Genomic DNA, 18887 nt, shown 5'->3' on the forward strand with positions numbered 1-18887 from the left:
TAAATGCACATCGCACAGCTGTTAGCTGTCAGACTAATGTCAAATGGTGATGTTGACAAATGCCAAAAATATTCGCGAGAATGTTATTGTTTCTGGTGAATTATTTAGGAAAAATAATATAAATAAAGTAAACAAGTAATTAATTTAAGATATAGTAGGTGTATAGTGAATGATGTGTGGATAAATTAGATTTTAATAATGGCTGCTGCGTTCCAACAACAAATATTCGCGCTAGATGCACGGTTCAATGCGTACAGAGCACCTAACAATCCTAATTTCAGTAAGTATCGCTTCTTGTTAGAATATTTCAGTCAAATATTTATTTGTATCATTGAAAATTAAGGTACAGATACTATAATTTGGCTACAGAATCAATAATAAAGATTTTAAATGGTTTTAGAATCTTAGACACTCTTAAACTTAAGTCAGTGACTAACCATACGCGAAGTAATTGGTTTATACGAAACCCTAGTTCTTAACACGCAATCATATTATGCAAGAACACTTAATATACACCAACAATTAACTACCTACATTTAGAAAACAAAGGAATAAAGATTTTTGTTTTTAATATTTTAGAAACCCTGTACATTCGTCGACGAAGTCAACTGTTGAGAGAAAATGCTAAGTTTAAGGTAAACAACAAGAACCAAACTACAACTTACTATAAAACATTTTTATACCACTAAACATATTTTTCTTATTATTTTTCCAATTAGTATTATTGAAAGTACATATTATTTTAATTTATATTGTAGGATATAGAAACTATAAAGAAGTATATAAACGTAAGGAGTCAGCTGCTGCAGCGGCGGTATGGAGTACAGGATAACATCTCAATCAGCTCATCCTCTTCTCGTCCACGGTCTAGCAGCAAGGTAACCAATCCTGCCATAGCATTATTCAGACTGACTACAAACTTAATTCGGTCAAAATAGACGAAATTAAGTCGCAACCTAGACATAATTCGCATAGAGCTGAAAATTTGCATTGATGTTAACTACAACTAATCTAAAATCCCCACCAATACCACTTTTACTAAAAGAAATATTCAAGGGGACTTTTAATGACAAAGTTTCTTGTTCGAACTTTTGTATAGTTAAGTGCATTATAAGTTAAACATTAGAATAATATAAAAATTTAATTAAATCACAAATAAGACTTTGAAAAGACAGAATTTACATGATTCTGTTTCTCGATACCTACTATAATTTGCTTGCTCCAAAGTATAGTTACTATACTTGTGTATACAAGAATAGATGAATAGAGATGATAGAATAGATAGATTTCAATGAACACATAGACTCGATGTTCCAGGCAAGTATCCTGGTGGAAGAGAGTCCATCCAACTCCAATTCCAAGCGGAAGAATGACATGACGATATCGGAGAACTATGCTTTCTCTGGAGTACATCATATATTTGATCAGGTAATGCGTCATTTTATTTTATACGGCCTTGTAAGTTGAGTGTAATTGTATTTGTCATCACTACCACAACGGTGCAACTATCGAGCTAGGAGTCTCGGTTAACTAAGCGTCCACAGGCCCGCAGCGTACGCATTCCGTATGACGTCCTCAGCACGCATCGCATCTAGGCACTGCTGATGCTGCAGTACGTACGATACGGATCAGTGGACACAGTTGTATGAGTTTCTATACAAGACAAACTAAAATCTGTTGCATGCGATGCGTACGATGCGGGCCTGTGGACCTATTAACTTCGGTATACTAATTTGTGGGAAGTAACATGTACTGCGTTATTTACGCAACTGAACTAAAATAGATTTTGTATTTTACCAATTATGTATTAAAAACTTTACATCATTACAAATATTTTTAGTTTTTATTTAGTTATAACTATAATTTTACTAAACACCAATTCCCCAGCACACAGAACAAGTGAGCGTGGTAAAGTTTGCGAACAACGACCGCTCCAAGTTATGCTGCGGGTCGGACGACGGGACCGTGTCCATCTGTGACGTCACTGCTTCGCCGCCGCGAGTGTCCTTCATACTGGATGGACATACCAAACCTGTCACTGGTAGGTTTGAGATCTTTACCTCCATGGAGGGAGATTTTAAACTGTTACAACGACTACTAGGTACCTAAAATAATAAAAAAAAATGATAAAATCTTATCTTACATCTTATATTGATTAACTTCGTGTTTAGTGAAACTATAATTGATTATGACGCATGACAACAAAGATAATACAGAATATATAGGTAAATCGCTAATTGCTTCGCAAAATGGCCACAATTTCTAATAACCACCTAGTTGATCCACATTGTTAGTTTAGTTATTTTTTCTATTAAAATTATCACCAAATAACAAAAGGAAGTAGTACAAAGGAAGGTAGCAACATTCCCTGTTACACAATATTTTTTATAAATTGAATAAGTATCTATTGCAGCATGAATCATTTCTGAGCCATCCTGTGCTTCTAGGAAATTGATAATACTTTCCGATGACTAGCTAGAAATGTGTACGGCAGTTTGTTATCAATATCCTTTTGTATTTAAAAAAATTAAATAGTAACTAAATATTCTGTGGGAATTCATAGATAAATATTTTGTCTCACAACAGTTTTACCGCGAAAAAATAATACTTACAATCTAAACTAGACCAACTTAATTTCTGAGAACTATTAATTTTATTTCACTGTAGGTACTATTTTCGGTCAAAAATATATAAAATAAACAAATTACGTTTCGGAAAAGTATTACATTTGACTAATTAGAAACGTTACTTCACGATTTTATTATAAGCTTATTCATCAGTTTACTAAAATTTTAGTACAAGTCACAAAAAAATAAGCAGACATAAAAAAAATATATTTCTAAATATGAAGGTTGCGACTGGTCAGCGTCCAACGAGTTGCTGGTGACATGTGCGCTGGACGGAGCCCTCAGTCTGTGGGAGGTGTCGGCCCGCAGGCGGCTGCGCGCCGTGCCCGACCAGCTCGGCGCCCCGCTACTGTGCTGCGTGTTCCAACCAGCCAACAACAACATGGTTATTGTATCCTTTACACAATTAGAAATGGTGAATAATTGGTTTTTTATGGAATAAGCATAAAAAGGCATTAAATACCTTTAAACGAGCAGACAGGTTATCTTATGGTAAGCAATCGGCGCCGCCCCATGGACACCTCGAACACTAGAGGCGTTAGATGTGCGTTGCCGACCTTTTGGGAGTTAGTTTAGTGAGGATTGGAAATAATTAAAATATGAACGAAGTTTTTCACATTGGACAGTTTGATGTAACTTCCTTGACTAAAGCTTCTAGGCTGGCAATGCAAGAGGAATGGTGGAAGTGTTGAATATATCCACTGGAATATATCCTAGAGGTGAGTTATTTTGTGAATACTTTCACGTGCAAGTGTATTAATATTTGTTATTCTATAACACTGCATGGCTGAAATATTGCAAACATTTGGCTGTTTGATATACATAGAGATAGATTTGAAACAACTGAATAGCTTTCAGAGTTATTACCTTCAGAAATTCTTCCTTAGTTATATGTCTAGACTAGAAAATGATAACGAAATTATTATTTATCAATTATCACCCTTATTACAAAGGTTTAAAATCTATTAATGAAATTACTGGTATTAAATAAATTGGTACTTTAAGAAAATATGTCTGTTTGTCTTATTTCCCTGACATAGAAATAAATAGTAATAAAGTTAACTTTACCTACTACACAGATACATTTATAGAGTTTCGAATGAGTAAACAATACCAAAAAATATTAAGTAGGTGCTAATTTTCCTATACTCCAAAGATTTGTTTTCAAAATTCTACCTAAACTAAAGCTGTGGCTGGTTATTATGTACACCATGTAAACTGCAGGTATTTAAAACCATAAATGACATGTGTGGCTATTTATTATGTAAATTGATAACATAATGAGTAAATAGTATGACGGTATATTATAAATAAACAGGGAAATTATACGAAATTGTTGTAATTTGTGCATAATATTGCGGTGTATGATGTAAGTAGTTATAGGAATCAAACTAGGTAGGTATATGTTTACGCAGTGATTTTGTTGACTTACCAAGAAGGCATAGGTTCTAAACCACATACACAATTACACGTACATAGATACTGCCTGAATAAATTGAGCGATGATTATGTTTAAATTGTTTAATTTGCAGATACAGGATCTCAATTAACTTAATAATATTGTACGTATTACTTGTGCAGGTGGCAGCAGTATCCTAGGCGGGCGAGTGCTCTCCATAGCTTGCGAGTCCAGTGGCCGAATGTTCTGGGCCGCCAACGACAAAGTACGTTTTCCTATAAACTCTAATTTTAGCATATTTATACGAAGAAGTCGTAATATTGCATACTCTACCCAGAACAGCAGTTTACAGAAAATTGTTTGTTCAAAATATTATCGGAATGTCATGTTTACTGCTAACGTACACCAGTTTTTGGAACTTGTAATAAATATTGTGTTATTATTGTCCGTCAACTAATACCTAGTTTACGTAAATGTTCCAACAATTTGTTTTGGAAAGAAGTAAACAAAACTTAATGATAATAAATAATGTTTTGTTGCTAATGTGCAGTTATTATACTTGTTTGCATCTGCATAAATTCCTATTTATGTTGGTGCATAGGTTATGTAGAATTTATGTAGGTGCCTACATAAATTCCTATCTTTGTGACCTATGGGTGTAAGTAGTAGCCACAGATTGCTATTTACAACAATTTGTATGTCTTTAGCTCCCATTACATCCATGCATCTGCTCATACAAAGGTATAGGATCAGACGTTATATTTACCTGCCTATGTAAATCTGAAATAGAGGAAAACCTAATGTATTAACTTTGCAATGCATTTTTTCCCGTGGCATGGCCAGGGTGTGATAGTGAGCTACCGCATGGACAGCGCGGGCGGCGGGCTGAGCAAGCTGCGGCGCTGCATAGTGGGCGGCGCCGTCACCTGCCTCAGCTGGAGCCCCTGGCTGGCGCGCCACCCCGCCCTGCTCGTCAGCGCTGCCGATAACTCGCTATATCTCTTCAGGTAACACATCATCTTGCTTGACATGATAAAATGGCAACCGCTCGAAGCAGTTGCAACTGCTCGAGCAGTCTGTGTATGTACTTAAAAGTCTGTAGTTCACTATCAGTCGCAGCTTGAAGCAGCCAATCCTGACTGTTTTAATACAGTCCGTGCCTAGTAGGCCTAAGGTTCAAGAAACCCCCTGAACAAGCAAATATATGTCTTTCTTTCGTATTTTACTAATACCTTTTATTTGAGGGGGAAAAATCATTCAATTACTTCTCTCGCCTTGGGTGAGGCGTAAAGGTGTCAGACTCCTACTGACTAAAAACTACCCCGTTCCTTCTCCTGCTTTGAGCCGGAGGCCCACTAATCTGTTACGTTGTTCGCAGCCCCGGATATTTTACTAATACCTACTTATCACTTTACCCACAGGATAATAGACCGCGAAGGCAACCTGCAGCTGAAGAAACGTTTCGAGGTGCTCCACACGCAGCACAGCGTGAAGTCGACGTTCTGCCCGATCATGTCGTTCCGGCGCGGCGTCTGCGTCGTCAGCGGCAGCGAGGACTCCTGCGTCTACTTCCTCGACATCGAGGGACATGCTGAGCATCCAGTTGTTAATAAACTACAAGGTAACGACTTGCAAGGTTTCCTAGACTTATTTTAAGCAAGCAATTTAGAGAAATTCTGAAAGAAGTCAGACTGTCTGCAATTCCTTATATCCGACTTACTAGACTAGAAAGGTAGATCCAGCCGGTAAGAGGTGGGACTTCTCTTAAAAGAAAGTTGCGGCGTTTGGTGAAGAACTTGATATGGTATGTGACTTATTTATGTAAGATTTGCAATTTCCTTTTGTCCTCAGGCCACGCATCCCCAGTAATTGGAGTCAGCTTCAGTTACGACGAGAGCTTGCTAGCGACGAGCGATGTCACGGGGCTCGTCATCATATGGAGGAGGAGTTGACCTCATTGACACTCAACAGATCTGATATATAACTATACAAGTGTATTATTAAACATTCCTGTACAAATAAAAGTCTTATAATTGAGTCACAAGTTTTATTTAATTATTATTTTTTTCATAGAAATACTTTTAAAAGACTCGACAAAGTCACAATATGAAAAGACTTCCAATGCGTTCACATTCACTAAATACTGCCGACAACTCATACAAATCAATAACAACTTACGTTCAATAAATACATAATTAAACTGGACAATTCATTCAAATAAATTCCTTAGTTTTTATATTATAAGCTTGGGTACTATCTGCTGAGTAAGATTCACTACGAACAGACTCTACGTTATTGAAAATCGGAATCTATCACTCTAAGGTGGAAGTTGATCCCCAGTATAGGCAAGAGAGTTATGAAACAACTGTTGATGTAGACAACCGTTCCTTTTTATGTAGGTGAACTGTGAAACTGGAACTGAGGCTATTTGGAGAATGGGTGTATAAAACAATACAATGCATGCGTGAAGAAAAGGATCGATATAATGAGATTCCAGATCCTAAATGTGTGTGTGAATGGCTTTCTTGACCAATTCATATGAATGTTTGAACGGATTTGTTCTTCGAATAAATGGGCTTATGTACACAGAAACAAGCATGTTCCCCAGTAACGTAAAGTTGTCTCGTTCGGCTCACAATCAACAGCCCGCCACTCGGGACGCTCCCTACGCATCGTAACAAAATGAACATCTATCACTTATTTACATCTGTACATTAACGAAAACATTCTAAAACTGTAAAAAATAATGTTCAGAACAATAAACGTGTAGTACAATTAATACAATCAATAAATTTTCATATTCAAAAAGATTACTTTCTCAATACATAATAACATTAAATTATATTTACAGCAGTAACTAAACAACTAAAACGCGATGATATGGAAATGAGAAGAATTGCACATTAGGTTCACACTTGGACGTATTGCATACTATAGTGACGACGTTATACTCGTACAGTGGCACAGTCGCAATGTCGATCTAGCGCCACAACTTGATACATCTAACACTACACTTATCTAATATAAACTTTTACTTAACTAACAATTGGCTTTTTAACCTCAATCCTAGACCGAAACGCTTCAATTTAGACATTTGTTGAGGTTTAAAAGATGGAAGATGCTTACTCACTTGTGCGTAAAGTAATACAATAATATTATAGGTCGTCACAAACAACAAGTAATTTAGACATCGAGGGCTGCGCGCGCGCACTCGCTCCACTAGCGGGACGTCACACTACGCCACAACTTTGTTCACGTATCAAAATAATAAAAACGTAATTTTGGTGGGAATCATACAATACTATACATAAAACATATAATTTCCGTGGGCGAGTGCCGCGGGCGCAGCGCGAGCGTATCCTAACACTACGACATACGAAATAAGAGTAAAAAACGTTACGTATGAACATTTCTAACGAGTACGATCGGCTGCCTTCATTGTACGTCAACTGTATGGCAGGCCTCCTACACTTCATTACAAATATAAAATGATTGACAGTTTACTAATTACTTGGATGTTATTCATAGAGAGTTATGTATGCGTCGGAGCCGCGCGCGTGGACATCCGAGCACATTAAAGTATAATTAGAGCAGTAAATGTAAGATTGTTTACTGGCATTAGTTACGTGGTTACGTGCATCAAACAGAATCAGCTCGCACGCGACATAACATCAATTAATAAAAACGTGTCAAAAACTCGAGGGACGCGACTGATCTCATAAAATTAGGCTGTGTTGTGTAAAAGTATCAAAGCCTTAACTTACGCTATAATGAAAGCGATACACCTATAGATATAATTCATGGCGATTTGTACCTTCGTGTGTGTGATCCTTGCATTGAACTGAGCAGCACTTGCTGCGCTGAATACTGAGTGCCTCCGACTGGGAAATGTAACTGTGTTGCAAACTTACATTCGTAATAGTTTAGTTGTATGTACCTAGATGTCAATTTTGATGAATTTATTTCTTCTTAGATTAGACGACCAAGCGAAATGTTTAGAAAAGATTTTTGCTGTACCATTGGCAAGATTGAAAGAGTATAAAGTATCAAAAAGCGGATGGCAATAATATGAACACGTTACATTTCCCGGCTACACGGATATGATGTGGCTATGAATCGATGCCCGTAATTCCGATATGTATATCAACTTTATATCCAGCACATAATACTTCTTGCTGTTTGTAATACTATTTTATTTCATAATGGCAATATTTCGTCGACTATTTCTGTAGTTCAGACGAGTAATGCGGCTGTCGTAACCACGAGAATCCAATCGTTAGTTTGCAATACTTAGTACTGAAAGAAAGTATACATAGTTGTAAGAGTTCTAACGGAGACTAAATAATGTTGTATTCCAAACTAACGCGTGTTTCTCTTCGTAACGTAACTTCAAACTTTATTGGCCAACAAAGTCGCAGTTACTTCAGATCTATGTTCCTATTTATACAATACTAGTACTAATTACTTGTAATTACGAGACGTTGGTCTTGTTCCGCTCGAGCGTGGCCTTGGAGCTGCTCTCGATGCCGGAGTCCTCGTCCCCGCTGTCCAGCACGGTGCCCTCGCCCTTCACCGCCTCCACTACCTTGGGACTCTCCACCTTCACCTCGGTGCTCTCCTCGACCTCGTCCGTCAGAATCAGTTTCTGTTCAGGCTCGACCTTGGGCGGACTCTTGCCGAACGTGGAGAAGGTGGGCTCGGGCACGGGCAGGTCCTCGCAGTCCTTCTGCAGCGGCAGCGAGGTGGTGACGATGGGCGTGTCGTCCGTCATGACGAGCGGCGTGGTGCCGAGGTCGGCGGGCCGGTCCTCGCGCCGCTTGGGCTTGTCCAGCACGAAGTTGAAGACCCGGTTGTGGCGCGGGGACGGTATGTGCGGGCTGGGCGGCAGGTCCAGCTTGAGCTTGTCGCGCGTGTGTCGCAGGCCGCCGAGGGCCTCGCCCCCCGGGGAGCTCGGGCTCACGGACTCGCTAGAGCTGGCGCTGTCCACGGGCCTCCACGTGAGCTCCGTCTCGGGCAGTTTCTTCTTGAAGTCATCGTCCGTGGTGGAGCCAGGCGTGATGTCTTCCACTCCTGAGTCTGGTGTAGTGAAGTCCAGTGAGGGGGTGCGGGTCTGCATGAGGGTAGTGGTGGGTAGCGGGGAGGGAGGGGGCGGGAAGTCCTCCGTGAGGTCATCGGAGAGATCTCGCTCGAGTAGGGAGGGCTTTACGTGCTTGCCGGGGAAGAACTGACTGGTGGTGGACATGATGCCCAGGCTCTCGAAGGGCCGCGCTGACGACGAGATGAAGAAGTCTTCGTCGTAATCTGTGGGTAACGTGTTCATGATAATATGAAACAAGTACAGGCTAAGCATAAAATAACTAATTGTTTAATACGCACCGGCTCCAAAAGCGATCCCAGCTCGGAGTGGGTAGAGGTCCAGTGGACTGGGCGCTCCGAACAGTTGTCCGTAACCCAGCTCGGCTTCCTCAGCACTGGTCGGGTCCCATTCTGGAAATACAAGCAAAAAATCAATATAAAATATTTTTTTAAACAACCAGACAGATTACCAGGGATTTTGGAACCTTATTATTTCATTGAATTAATAATTATTTTAGGATTAATAACTTCGTACACAGTACAAAATACACTAATTGCCGTTTATGGGATGTCCCACACAATACTGACTTTCCTTCCCCAACAAATACAACATATATGTAAACGGAACATACCGGAGTAGGTAGAGAGGTCGGGCAGGTACGCGGCGGGCGAGTGCGCCTCGATGTCGGCGACCTCGCGCGGGTACTCGTACACGCAGTGGTACTTCTGACGCTTGAACACCACGCGCTTCTTGTTGTCCTGGAACACAACACGTTTCATTACGGACTCATCTATACTAATATTATAAAGCTGAAGAGTTTGTTTGTTTGAACGCGCTAATCTCCGAAAGTACTGGTCCGATTTAAATAATTCTTTTTGTGTTGGATAGTCCATTCATCGAGGAAGGCTATAGGCTATAAAACATCACGCTACGACCAATAGGGACCGAGCAGCGCCGGTGTAACTGCGCGAGGGTAACTAGTATTTCAATAAACAGACAATTTACCTTTAACAGTATTCACATTGATTTTAAGATAATTTTCGTGAGACATACTATATTAATTATTATGATATCGGTTTACTCACGGAATGGTGCTCATGAATATGAGCCTCTAGCATAGCTTGAAACTAGTCGAGTTCCTCGTCAAACAGTTACGTGAGTAAGCCGATAACATAATAATTAACAAAGTATTTACATTCCGTGTCGGAAATCAGCCCTTACTCAGCTAGTTTAGAAATAACAACTACTATTGAATCTTCGTAATTAAATGACTGTCATCTTGAAATTAATACAAAACGAATAATGACGTAATGTCGAATCAAAATATTTACACAAAGACACTTTAGAAAGTCTAGTCTGTAGAAGATAGTTACCGTTACAATAATACTGATGAAATAATCGGAATGCTGTCCTAAGTGTCTCACTGTCTGCGCCCAAATGTATAACAATTGTATATTGGCAATCTATTTATAAACAGTTTCCTTCCTTATTTTGAATACTCATAAATAGGTAGGTAGTGTGTGTAATTAAAGCTAATATGTGGTGTCAATATTTTAGTAGACGATCTTTCGAATTATTTACGGGAAAAGTTTCTCTGTAATACCAAATTAGGTAATAGTCGAAAGTGACAAACAACCACAGTGTGATGACAGTCGGAATAGTTACAAAATAACTACTATTACATACCGGTGTAGCTTGTTCCAAGCTCCTTAGTGATGACTTAGAGGGGGCTGCGCGACAGTCCCACGAGGAAGGCACGAACTCCACCTCATCGCCTTCGGAGCCCGAGCCCGAGTCCGCAGACCCGTCCGAAGGCCCGGAGCCCGCAGACCCGCCTGGAGGGGACCCGTGGCGCTCACCACCACTGTTGTTGCGAGACTCCCCTGTTCGCTGCTGTGAGGAAACATACTTTAAAGGTTAAGAATTAAAGCTGTTATTTGAATGATTGCAACCGCGATGTGTAAGTTTGATTATGGTAACTATTTGAAGATAGTGATTGGAATTGATTTATAATATGATCTGTTTAACAAAATGTATGTAATCGACAGATGTATTGCAATGGACACACAAACTACTGAAGTGTTTCTATACAAGTTGCTATTCTATGACAAATGGAGATATACGGATGCAAACCTGAAATGAATTATAAAAAAAGAAAAGAAAAATGGGTTGGAATGCTGATTAAATAGAGGAAAAGTGAAATTAATGAAGTGTAATGTGATTACAAGCACATACATGATTTTGTTCCTAATGTCACGCATATTTTTTTACACATATTAAAAGCCAAAGTTGTGAATTGAATTATAAAATCTAATAGAACAAAAATCCTTTACAATTTGGCAAAATATATCTCAAATAATGAAAATATTACATTAAAATCACTTTGAAAATGTGGGATGTTTTTCGAAAATACTGAAATTTACTGGATCCTTAACGAATGGTTGTTAAGCGTTTAAGTAACTTTAAATTTAAATATATTTATAACGAAACAATGACATAATTTCTTTTCACAAACGCAACGAGTGGCAAACGCGTCATGATTACCTTAACATTAAGCACAAAACCTTAAAAATTATAAACAAAAAACAGCCCACAAACCATAAAAGAATTTAACCAGCATTCCGGCAAGCTCGCGACACGTACCAGGCGCGTATGAATGCACAGAGATGTATTATAAAAGGGCACAAACTTACGTGGTCGAAGTGCGTGGATGGAACGACTGAGGTCTCGTGTCCGTCGCCGTCCTAGCACACACAGGTAACGTCACATGCACACCACACCGACACCATATTTATATACATGTACAGGCTGTGGCTTGGGGACAATCACGTCATCATATTGCAAGTTGTTTTAGTGAAAACTTGACCTTATTATTTAGATTGTAAGGAATAGTTTTCTTCTAATCTTTTTCTTGTTTCAATGTCTAGATGTGGAGTAAATTATAATACAGTTTATTTATTTACATTTCATGTACATTTATACAAGTGTGGACTTATTGCCGAATGGCATTTTCTATCGGTCATATTTGTTTAAATCAGTATCAAATTAATGAGATTTACATTATGCGGAGGGAAAACAACTAAATTATTATAAATACGGAATATTTAATAACGTCATTTCTCCCTCAAGCCAGGAAAAGCAACCATATTCAGCCATACCAGTGGTTTCATGTACATATGTATAAATACAACAAGGGGAGCTAAATTGTATAGATTTATAGTAAAGCAAGGAATATAATTTATTTAATTTTGGAAATGCAATATAAACTCTTTAGTCGTTCAACTTTATGGCTTAGAAAAAGTATTTATGTGTGTAAAAAATAACAAGGAAGAGGATTCCTTTTTCAAAAACTGTTCTCTTTCATGTCTAAGCTACAAAGTTGAACATTATTATCACAGAATCTAGGTACAATCAACTAATTTGAAAAGTGACCCAAGTGTCTAACAGATATTCAAATCCTTTTGCGGAGACCCGTTTGCCATAGTACTAGAATTATTTGTTACAGTCTCACAATTCAAAACAGGTCTCCAATTTTGTTTTGTATTTTATTCTCATAACTTATTGACAATCACTTTATAGTCGAAATAGTGGTATAATTTATTTAAAAAAAATGATTCAAACTTTGGTCATAATATGATAGACAGTGTGACCAGATGATCAGTGATGATGTTGAATTTGCACAAGTGCGACATGTACTGTACAGAACATAAATAAATAAATAAATAATTCGATATTTTCATTTTCAAAATACTTATCCTCTCAATGGGTCACGATTGAAATTTACCGATTGTACAAGGAAGTATACCAACATGAAGCAGGGACAGAAACTACAGAGTATCCACACCATTACATTAGACACATTTTGTATAGGAAATTGTATTGCTTTAGTCACGGCAGCGAGTTCTCACACCAGAAATATTAAATACAGAAAATGCTTAGATGAGTGAGACTTGACAAAATTTATATAGTACTACTGAACTCTTTATGGTACAGTTTATCCAAATTATATAACGAAACCATGTTTCAATAAACTTCCTTGATCTAATATTTTATGTAGATCAGTTACATGTATCATCTCTAATTAATGGCAACGTCGCACCTTTTATCCTTGAAGGGGTAGACAGAGGTGCGCAATACGGCACGCATCTCTAATTAATCACACCACAAAACCATTGTCACTATTATAACCATGCTAATTACGGAAAGTGATCATATTTACAGTTCACACACACACACGCACACACTGATCCTATATAACCTATAAACGCCGGAATAAGAGCCACCCCCTTTTAAAAACAATTATTATAATATACAACCCATTTTAAACACATATACACGAATAAAAGCGAGTCTCACTCACCCAAGCGTTGGAACCACTAATATTCATGACACTCACCTTCCATATGAACTCCCCACTTGAAGAGTTGCTGGTATGGGAGTCGGAGTCACTGTCCCACTCCTTCAGCAGCTCGGCGGCCGTGTCTCTCTTCTCGGGACACTCTGGTGAGGCAGGCTCCGTCGGAGAGTCTTGGGTGAACGATGTGCTCATTATTTCTGTAGCTGGACCTACAATTTGATAAGATTCATAATCATTATTTATTATAACTTTGGCGATATGTGATTATTTTACTTAACTTTTATCTTTTTAGTGACATAATAGAATCTGGATTCGATGTAGATCTGCTATAAGATACTACAATAGGAAATACATTGTGTCTCGTGTGGATCTACGTTTTAGGCACACGACGGGTAAAAAGTTGCTAGGTATTTAGGAATAAAATTAGTGAAAGTTTAATCTAGTATAAGAAGGTTTGAAAAAAGCTTACCAGTGAATCTGATATCACTCAGCAAGGGAAAATACGCGTCTAGTTGACAGAAATTCTTCTCGTTCTGCAAGAAGTCTTCCGTGACCACGGTCATCCTGCCGTTCTGCTCGGTCACTCCGTTCGTCAGCTCTCCGATCTCCTGCAGCTCATCTTTTATACTCTTAGACCCTTTCGGACTTTCCAGCTCTTTCAACAAGGGACTGTCACTAGATTTTAGACTCTCTGGAGCATTTTCTTCGCTCGGAGGTTCCTCAGTCTTCGGGTCTTTCGTCTCATCATCTACATTACTCTCGATCAGTTCCTCGAAGGTCTCGTTCAAGAAGTTCACCGTAGCGAACTTCTCACTACCTCCGTTGCAGTTTACTTCGTTCACTGTACGACTCTTGTCGTTCGCTTTCGACGTGTTGGGTGCGCTGTGGATCTCTGTTACAAATATACTGTTCGCAGTGTCCGTCTTCTCAGACACAGTTTCTACCTTCGGCGACAGATGCTCGCAGTTTATTAAACTTTCTTCTTCTTTAAGATCCAACTCTCCGTTAATCTTGTGCTCTAGTAGTTTCTCGAAGTCTTCCTGCGTTTGAAATCTACTAGAGTGCGGCTCGTAGGCGTGGTTAACGTCTAATACGTTCACGTCGCTCGAGTCGTAGCTCCTACTTGGACTCTCCCTGAATGCGTCCATCGTAGTTTCGGTAATAATAATCGAATGCGGTTGCTCGGTCTCATCGTCAGTATCGAAATTGATTAAAAAATTGGGTTCTCTAAAATTAACTAAGCTGTGAGATTCATTAAAATTCGTAATGATAGGCGGACTCGTGTGAGATTGCGGCTCATTCGCGATGTCTCGGCTTCCTGACTGACTAGTCTGGTCCAAGTCTGTGGGCAGCGAACCCATCGCCAGTTCACTGGACATCCTCTCGCTCTTGAGTAGCAGGGAGCTGGCGTCGATCAGTGACGACAGATCTTGTGGACGGCTTCTCACAGAGGTCTCAAACTTCTGAAAATCCTCTGAACTGATTCCACTCTCCATGCTCTGACTAGACTTATCTTTCGAGTTTACGTCTTGTGGTTTGGATAGCGCCGAGTTTTCGAAGTCGGAATATGTCGGCGTTCGTTCAGACACGGCTAAGCTGTCGCGGTTGCTGTTCCTGCTTAAAGTCTTGCTCTCTCCCTCCAGCAGGACCTCCGTGTCTTGGCTGGTGCCCTCGTTGCTAATGTTGGAGGACAAGTCTTGCGGCCTCACCTCCACGGACTGTATGAAAGCTTGGAAGTTCGGTACATTGACGCTGTCCTCCGAAGTCTCCTTGCTATCTGTGGGGAGGTGCATGGGGATTCCTTCAACATTCTCGCCATCATCCAAGAGGTCGGTGAGTGGAGTGCTGGTCACCGACGGCGCCATGCTTTTGTAGTTGTAATTCGGACTGTTAGTATCTACTAATAATACTTCGCTGTCCGACTGGTTCGTCTTATCCTGGCTGTCTATTAGATTATCGTGGAGGCAGGTAATCTCAACGCTGTCTAATTTCTTGAGGGAAGGTTCCGTGGCAAGCTGCGGGCTCGTGACATCAGCCTCCTTGTTCTCGACCGGATTGGGAGGGGTGATGTCGTTATCTTCGGGCATGGGAGACCTCCTCACCAGTTCTGGTTGGGCCACTTTCCAGTCATCGAAGCCCGACACCACCTCCGTAGTACAATTGGAGTAGGAGGGCATTCCAGACATGAGTGTACCGTATGCCAAGTCCTTGGTCGTGTTCTTGGTGGAATCGTTCAGGTCGGACTTGGTGAGTACGGACGGCGTGGTACCTGCGTTATCAGTCTTCACTTTCGTATACGTGTAGTTGTCGTTGGCAGTGATGGAGTCCGGGGAGAAGGTCTCGCAGGCCTCCGACTTGCTGTCGTGGATGATGTAGGTGGAGCAGTGGCTGACTTCCTTGTCGTCGTCGTTGTGGGTCAGCGTGTCGGTGCTCTCGCTGTGCTCGTCCCTCTCCGGCTCGAAGTCGGGCACGTCCGGGTCCATCGCCAGGTCGTCGAAGTTCTCCTCGACATTGTACAGCGTGTCGTTGGAGCACCACGAGTCGATGCTGGTGGCCTTGGACAGACACTGGGTCTCGGACGGCTTGGACAGCTTGGCGTCTGTGGGCAGGGTGGTCTTGGACAGCGTGGACACTCCGGTGGCATTGTCGAGGTTATCCGAGTTTTCCGGCGCGGACGTGTCGGTGGTGGGGCTCAGCAGAAAGGGCGACACTTGCGATATCCTCTCGAGGGACTCTTTCTCTTCTTCCTTGGTGTACGTTTTGTCGTCAATCGGTGAGTCGGCGTCGCAGTCGGGCATTAGCTTTTTAAAAGGGCTGGCGTTCAAGCTGTCTGCGCTCATTGTGATTCTGTAAAATATATAATTTATAGATTAGAGTACTGACACACCTGCGCTACAAGCTCTGTGGTTTCGAATGGCGTGTGGTAAGTAATTGCTGCATTTTACAAGCATAACGTTTTAATTAACACTGCATAATTCTGTAATCGAATACCTCGCATGACGGGTCTTCAATGAGTCGATTTCAACAACCTATTAGATAATGGGGATTAGCATACGTTTTCATTACATTAATCATTTTAAACTATAATCACTAGACATTTAATTGTAATTATGACTCATACGCATAATTTTGGAATATATTTTCTCATAAGTTGGTTAATATAATTTACAAACGACTGGCTGATTGTCCTGCAAACGAGCGGCATGCTCAAATGTTCAACTCGAAGTGAAGAACTACGGCATCGTGCAATAACTTTCGATGCATTGGCCTTAGTTCACCGGACTTTCGCCTTCCGTAACAGTTGTAACTTCCTGAATGTGTACTCACTCTCTACTGCTGGCAAGGTCGAGATCCCTGTGCAGCGTGTAGGTGTTGTTCTGCGACTGGTCGCGCGACGGGTTGCGCGACGGGTCGCGCGACTGGATCGTGTACGTCTGGGCGCCCGTCGGCAGCTCCGTGACGTCATCGGTGCTGTTGTTGCAAGGCTCCGGGTAGCTCTCTGATGATTCCGTGCGGGTCGACAGGTTCCCTATTACGAGAGGGATAAGGGTTAGATTAGTATTAATTAATTGAAAGTTTTATATTTATTTATTTAGTGAAATTTTATTAGTGATACAACTGCTATCTGGTTAGAGTAGGTAGGTAGTAGGTATGGGAAGATCACTCTCAAAGGATAAAATCATAAAAAAACTTAAATGGAATAAGAAATTTTAATTGTAGTTTGTTGCCTCGTTTTATAATAGTAGTAGCTGAGTCCATTTTACTCTTGGGGAAACCCGGAATTATAAAGCGTGATATTTTATCTCAGCATCGAATCCGAGAACAGTGATAACATTGTGAGTAAAAATTAGAGGAAAAGCTGTCATATTAGTTATTTATAAAACATACGAGTGACGTCCTCAGCAATATAAATACTGATATGTTTTATCATTGATGAGCATCATCATATATCATATGACAATATTGATTTAAAATATTATCGCCAATGCAGCTGGCGGTCTGAAGGCCGTTTGCAGAATATTTACGATTTCCGATGAGTCATACAAAATATCTTTAACGATAAAACAGACATTATTGCTAGGACAATCTCGGATTAGGATCGTCAATAGTCCATGGACTATGAGTCTACAAGCCTAATTACTTACTACAAATTATTGATAACATCTCACCTTCCATACCCTGACTAAGCGTTAAGCATTAACATTGGGTAATAATATAATAGCTGCACACAAATTAGTTCCGTAGAACCTACCTATACTAAAAAATGCTCAGCACCCTTAGTACAAGACCACAAGAGTACGTTCGGCGCTCTGATTGGTTAATTTATTCGAACCCGCCAATAAGAGTGCCGAACGCGCTCTTGTTTCGATTACTTTAAACTTAAAGCAAACTTATAGTAAGGGTACGGATCTAAACTCTCTGCTACATTGAGTCAAATAATACGTCTACCGACCCGAGAATCAATCACAACACCACTAGCTTGAATGGTTCCATTAGTATGAAGTACTTACAATTCATATCATTCTCGTACGCGGACAGTTGCTGTCCGGTTTCCTCAGCGATGGGACTGAGCGCGCCCGGGTAGCTCACGATGAGCTCTGGGGGAGGAGGCAGCTCCGCTGACCATTCTTGTTCGCAAGGAGGCTCTATCGCTGCTACCTATAGGATAAATGTAAATGGTTATTTGAAATGAAACTTTAACACATTGAAAGCCGTGGTGGTCACTGGTGACCGACGTTAGCGGAGCATTTGCCTTCAACAGTTTTCTACTGGCGGTCAAAGACTTAAGCAATCATTTTATGTGTCCAAAATGGATTTTAGATTGTATTTATTAATTATATTAATTTGATAATAATTGTTCTTTGTCAATTATGTTAAAATGGTTGAAGGAACCTGTATAAAACGTTTATACATTAACGAAATTTAAGGGCAATAAATTCAAAATGTAAGGTGATATTGGTATCAAAACAAAATCAGTCTTAATAATACCTGCAAAGTTTGTTCAATCACAAAATCCAAACGCATTTTTAACTACACATTCACGTAAAACTTTCACTTGAATAATAATCAATTGATAACACAAAAACAGCACCACCTCTTTGATAGGCAATATTAGGCACGTCTACTTAATTTCACTGTTTATTATTGAAAAGAAAGCAAGCCACAACAAGTTTAGTGTTATCACCGGCGTAAGGATAAGTGGTTGAACTATTTACCGCGATTGCCAGCTACCGCGCGATACGCTGTCACACACTGATCGATAGCTACGTAATCCTAGATAACGAGTGTGTTTCTTTTATTTTTTACTTACCTTACAGGAATAGGTAGTGATGTCAAATGCAATTTCACCACGACTAATTTTTACGTCATATGGCAAAGTTAAAGACAAAGCATTTATTTCAATTAATCCTAATTAAGGCACTTTGG

General features: G+C 40.0%; 2 protein-coding genes across 6 annotated transcripts in view; one reads left to right on the forward strand and one right to left on the reverse strand.

Annotated features, from left to right (window-relative positions):
* The first annotated feature begins 45 nt into the window (after positions 1-45).
* Positions 46-6063, forward strand: LOC118281766 (WD repeat-containing protein 13). The gene is made up of 11 exons (XM_035602481.2): positions 46-280; positions 580-635; positions 759-878; positions 1318-1428; positions 1888-2041; positions 2852-3018; positions 3286-3346; positions 4209-4291; positions 4870-5033; positions 5448-5647; positions 5878-6063. Exons 1-11 carry the CDS (start codon positions 199-201, stop codon positions 5976-5978), a joined length of 1299 nt encoding a protein of 432 aa, XP_035458374.1. The 5' UTR covers positions 46-198; the 3' UTR covers positions 5979-6063.
* The window catches only part of LOC118281779 (uncharacterized), a 40333-nt gene continuing 27505 nt past the window's right edge, over positions 6060-18887 (reverse strand). For 2 of the 5 annotated variants that reach the window (XM_050704859.1, XM_050704857.1), the window contains 9 exons: positions 17972-18119; positions 16788-16989; positions 13930-16307; positions 13500-13669; positions 11797-11847; positions 10790-10996; positions 9735-9861; positions 9403-9513; positions 6060-9327 (listed from right to left, as the gene is read on the reverse strand). In XM_050704859.1, the coding sequence (XP_050560816.1) occupies positions 8498-9327; positions 9403-9513; positions 9735-9861; positions 10790-10996; positions 11797-11847; positions 13500-13669; positions 13930-16307; positions 16788-16989; positions 17972-18119 (4224 nt within the window). In that variant the 3' untranslated portion in view covers positions 6060-8497. The remainder of the gene's footprint in view (positions 9328-9402; positions 9514-9734; positions 9862-10789; positions 10997-11796; positions 11848-13499; positions 13670-13929; positions 16308-16787; positions 16990-17971; positions 18120-18887) is intronic. The other 3 variants (XM_050704858.1, XM_050704861.1, XM_050704860.1) reach the window with 3 other exon arrangements.

Source organism: Spodoptera frugiperda, chromosome 26, assembly GCF_023101765.2.
Source record: "Spodoptera frugiperda isolate SF20-4 chromosome 26, AGI-APGP_CSIRO_Sfru_2.0, whole genome shotgun sequence".
In the NCBI taxonomy this organism is placed as follows: domain Eukaryota; kingdom Metazoa; phylum Arthropoda; class Insecta; order Lepidoptera; family Noctuidae; genus Spodoptera; species Spodoptera frugiperda.

Excerpts from the sequence above, each read along its gene's own strand:
- LOC118281766 (XM_035602481.2), top strand. The coding sequence starts at position 199 with ATGGCTGCTGCGTTCCAACAACAAATATTCGCGCTAGATGCACGGTTC. Across the intron at positions 1,429-1,887 it reads TACATCATATATTTGATCAG|CACACAGAACAAGTGAGCGT; the intron begins GTAATGCGTCAT and ends CCAATTCCCCAG. Across the intron at positions 4,292-4,869 it reads TCTGGGCCGCCAACGACAAA|GGTGTGATAGTGAGCTACCG; the intron begins GTACGTTTTCCT and ends TGGCATGGCCAG.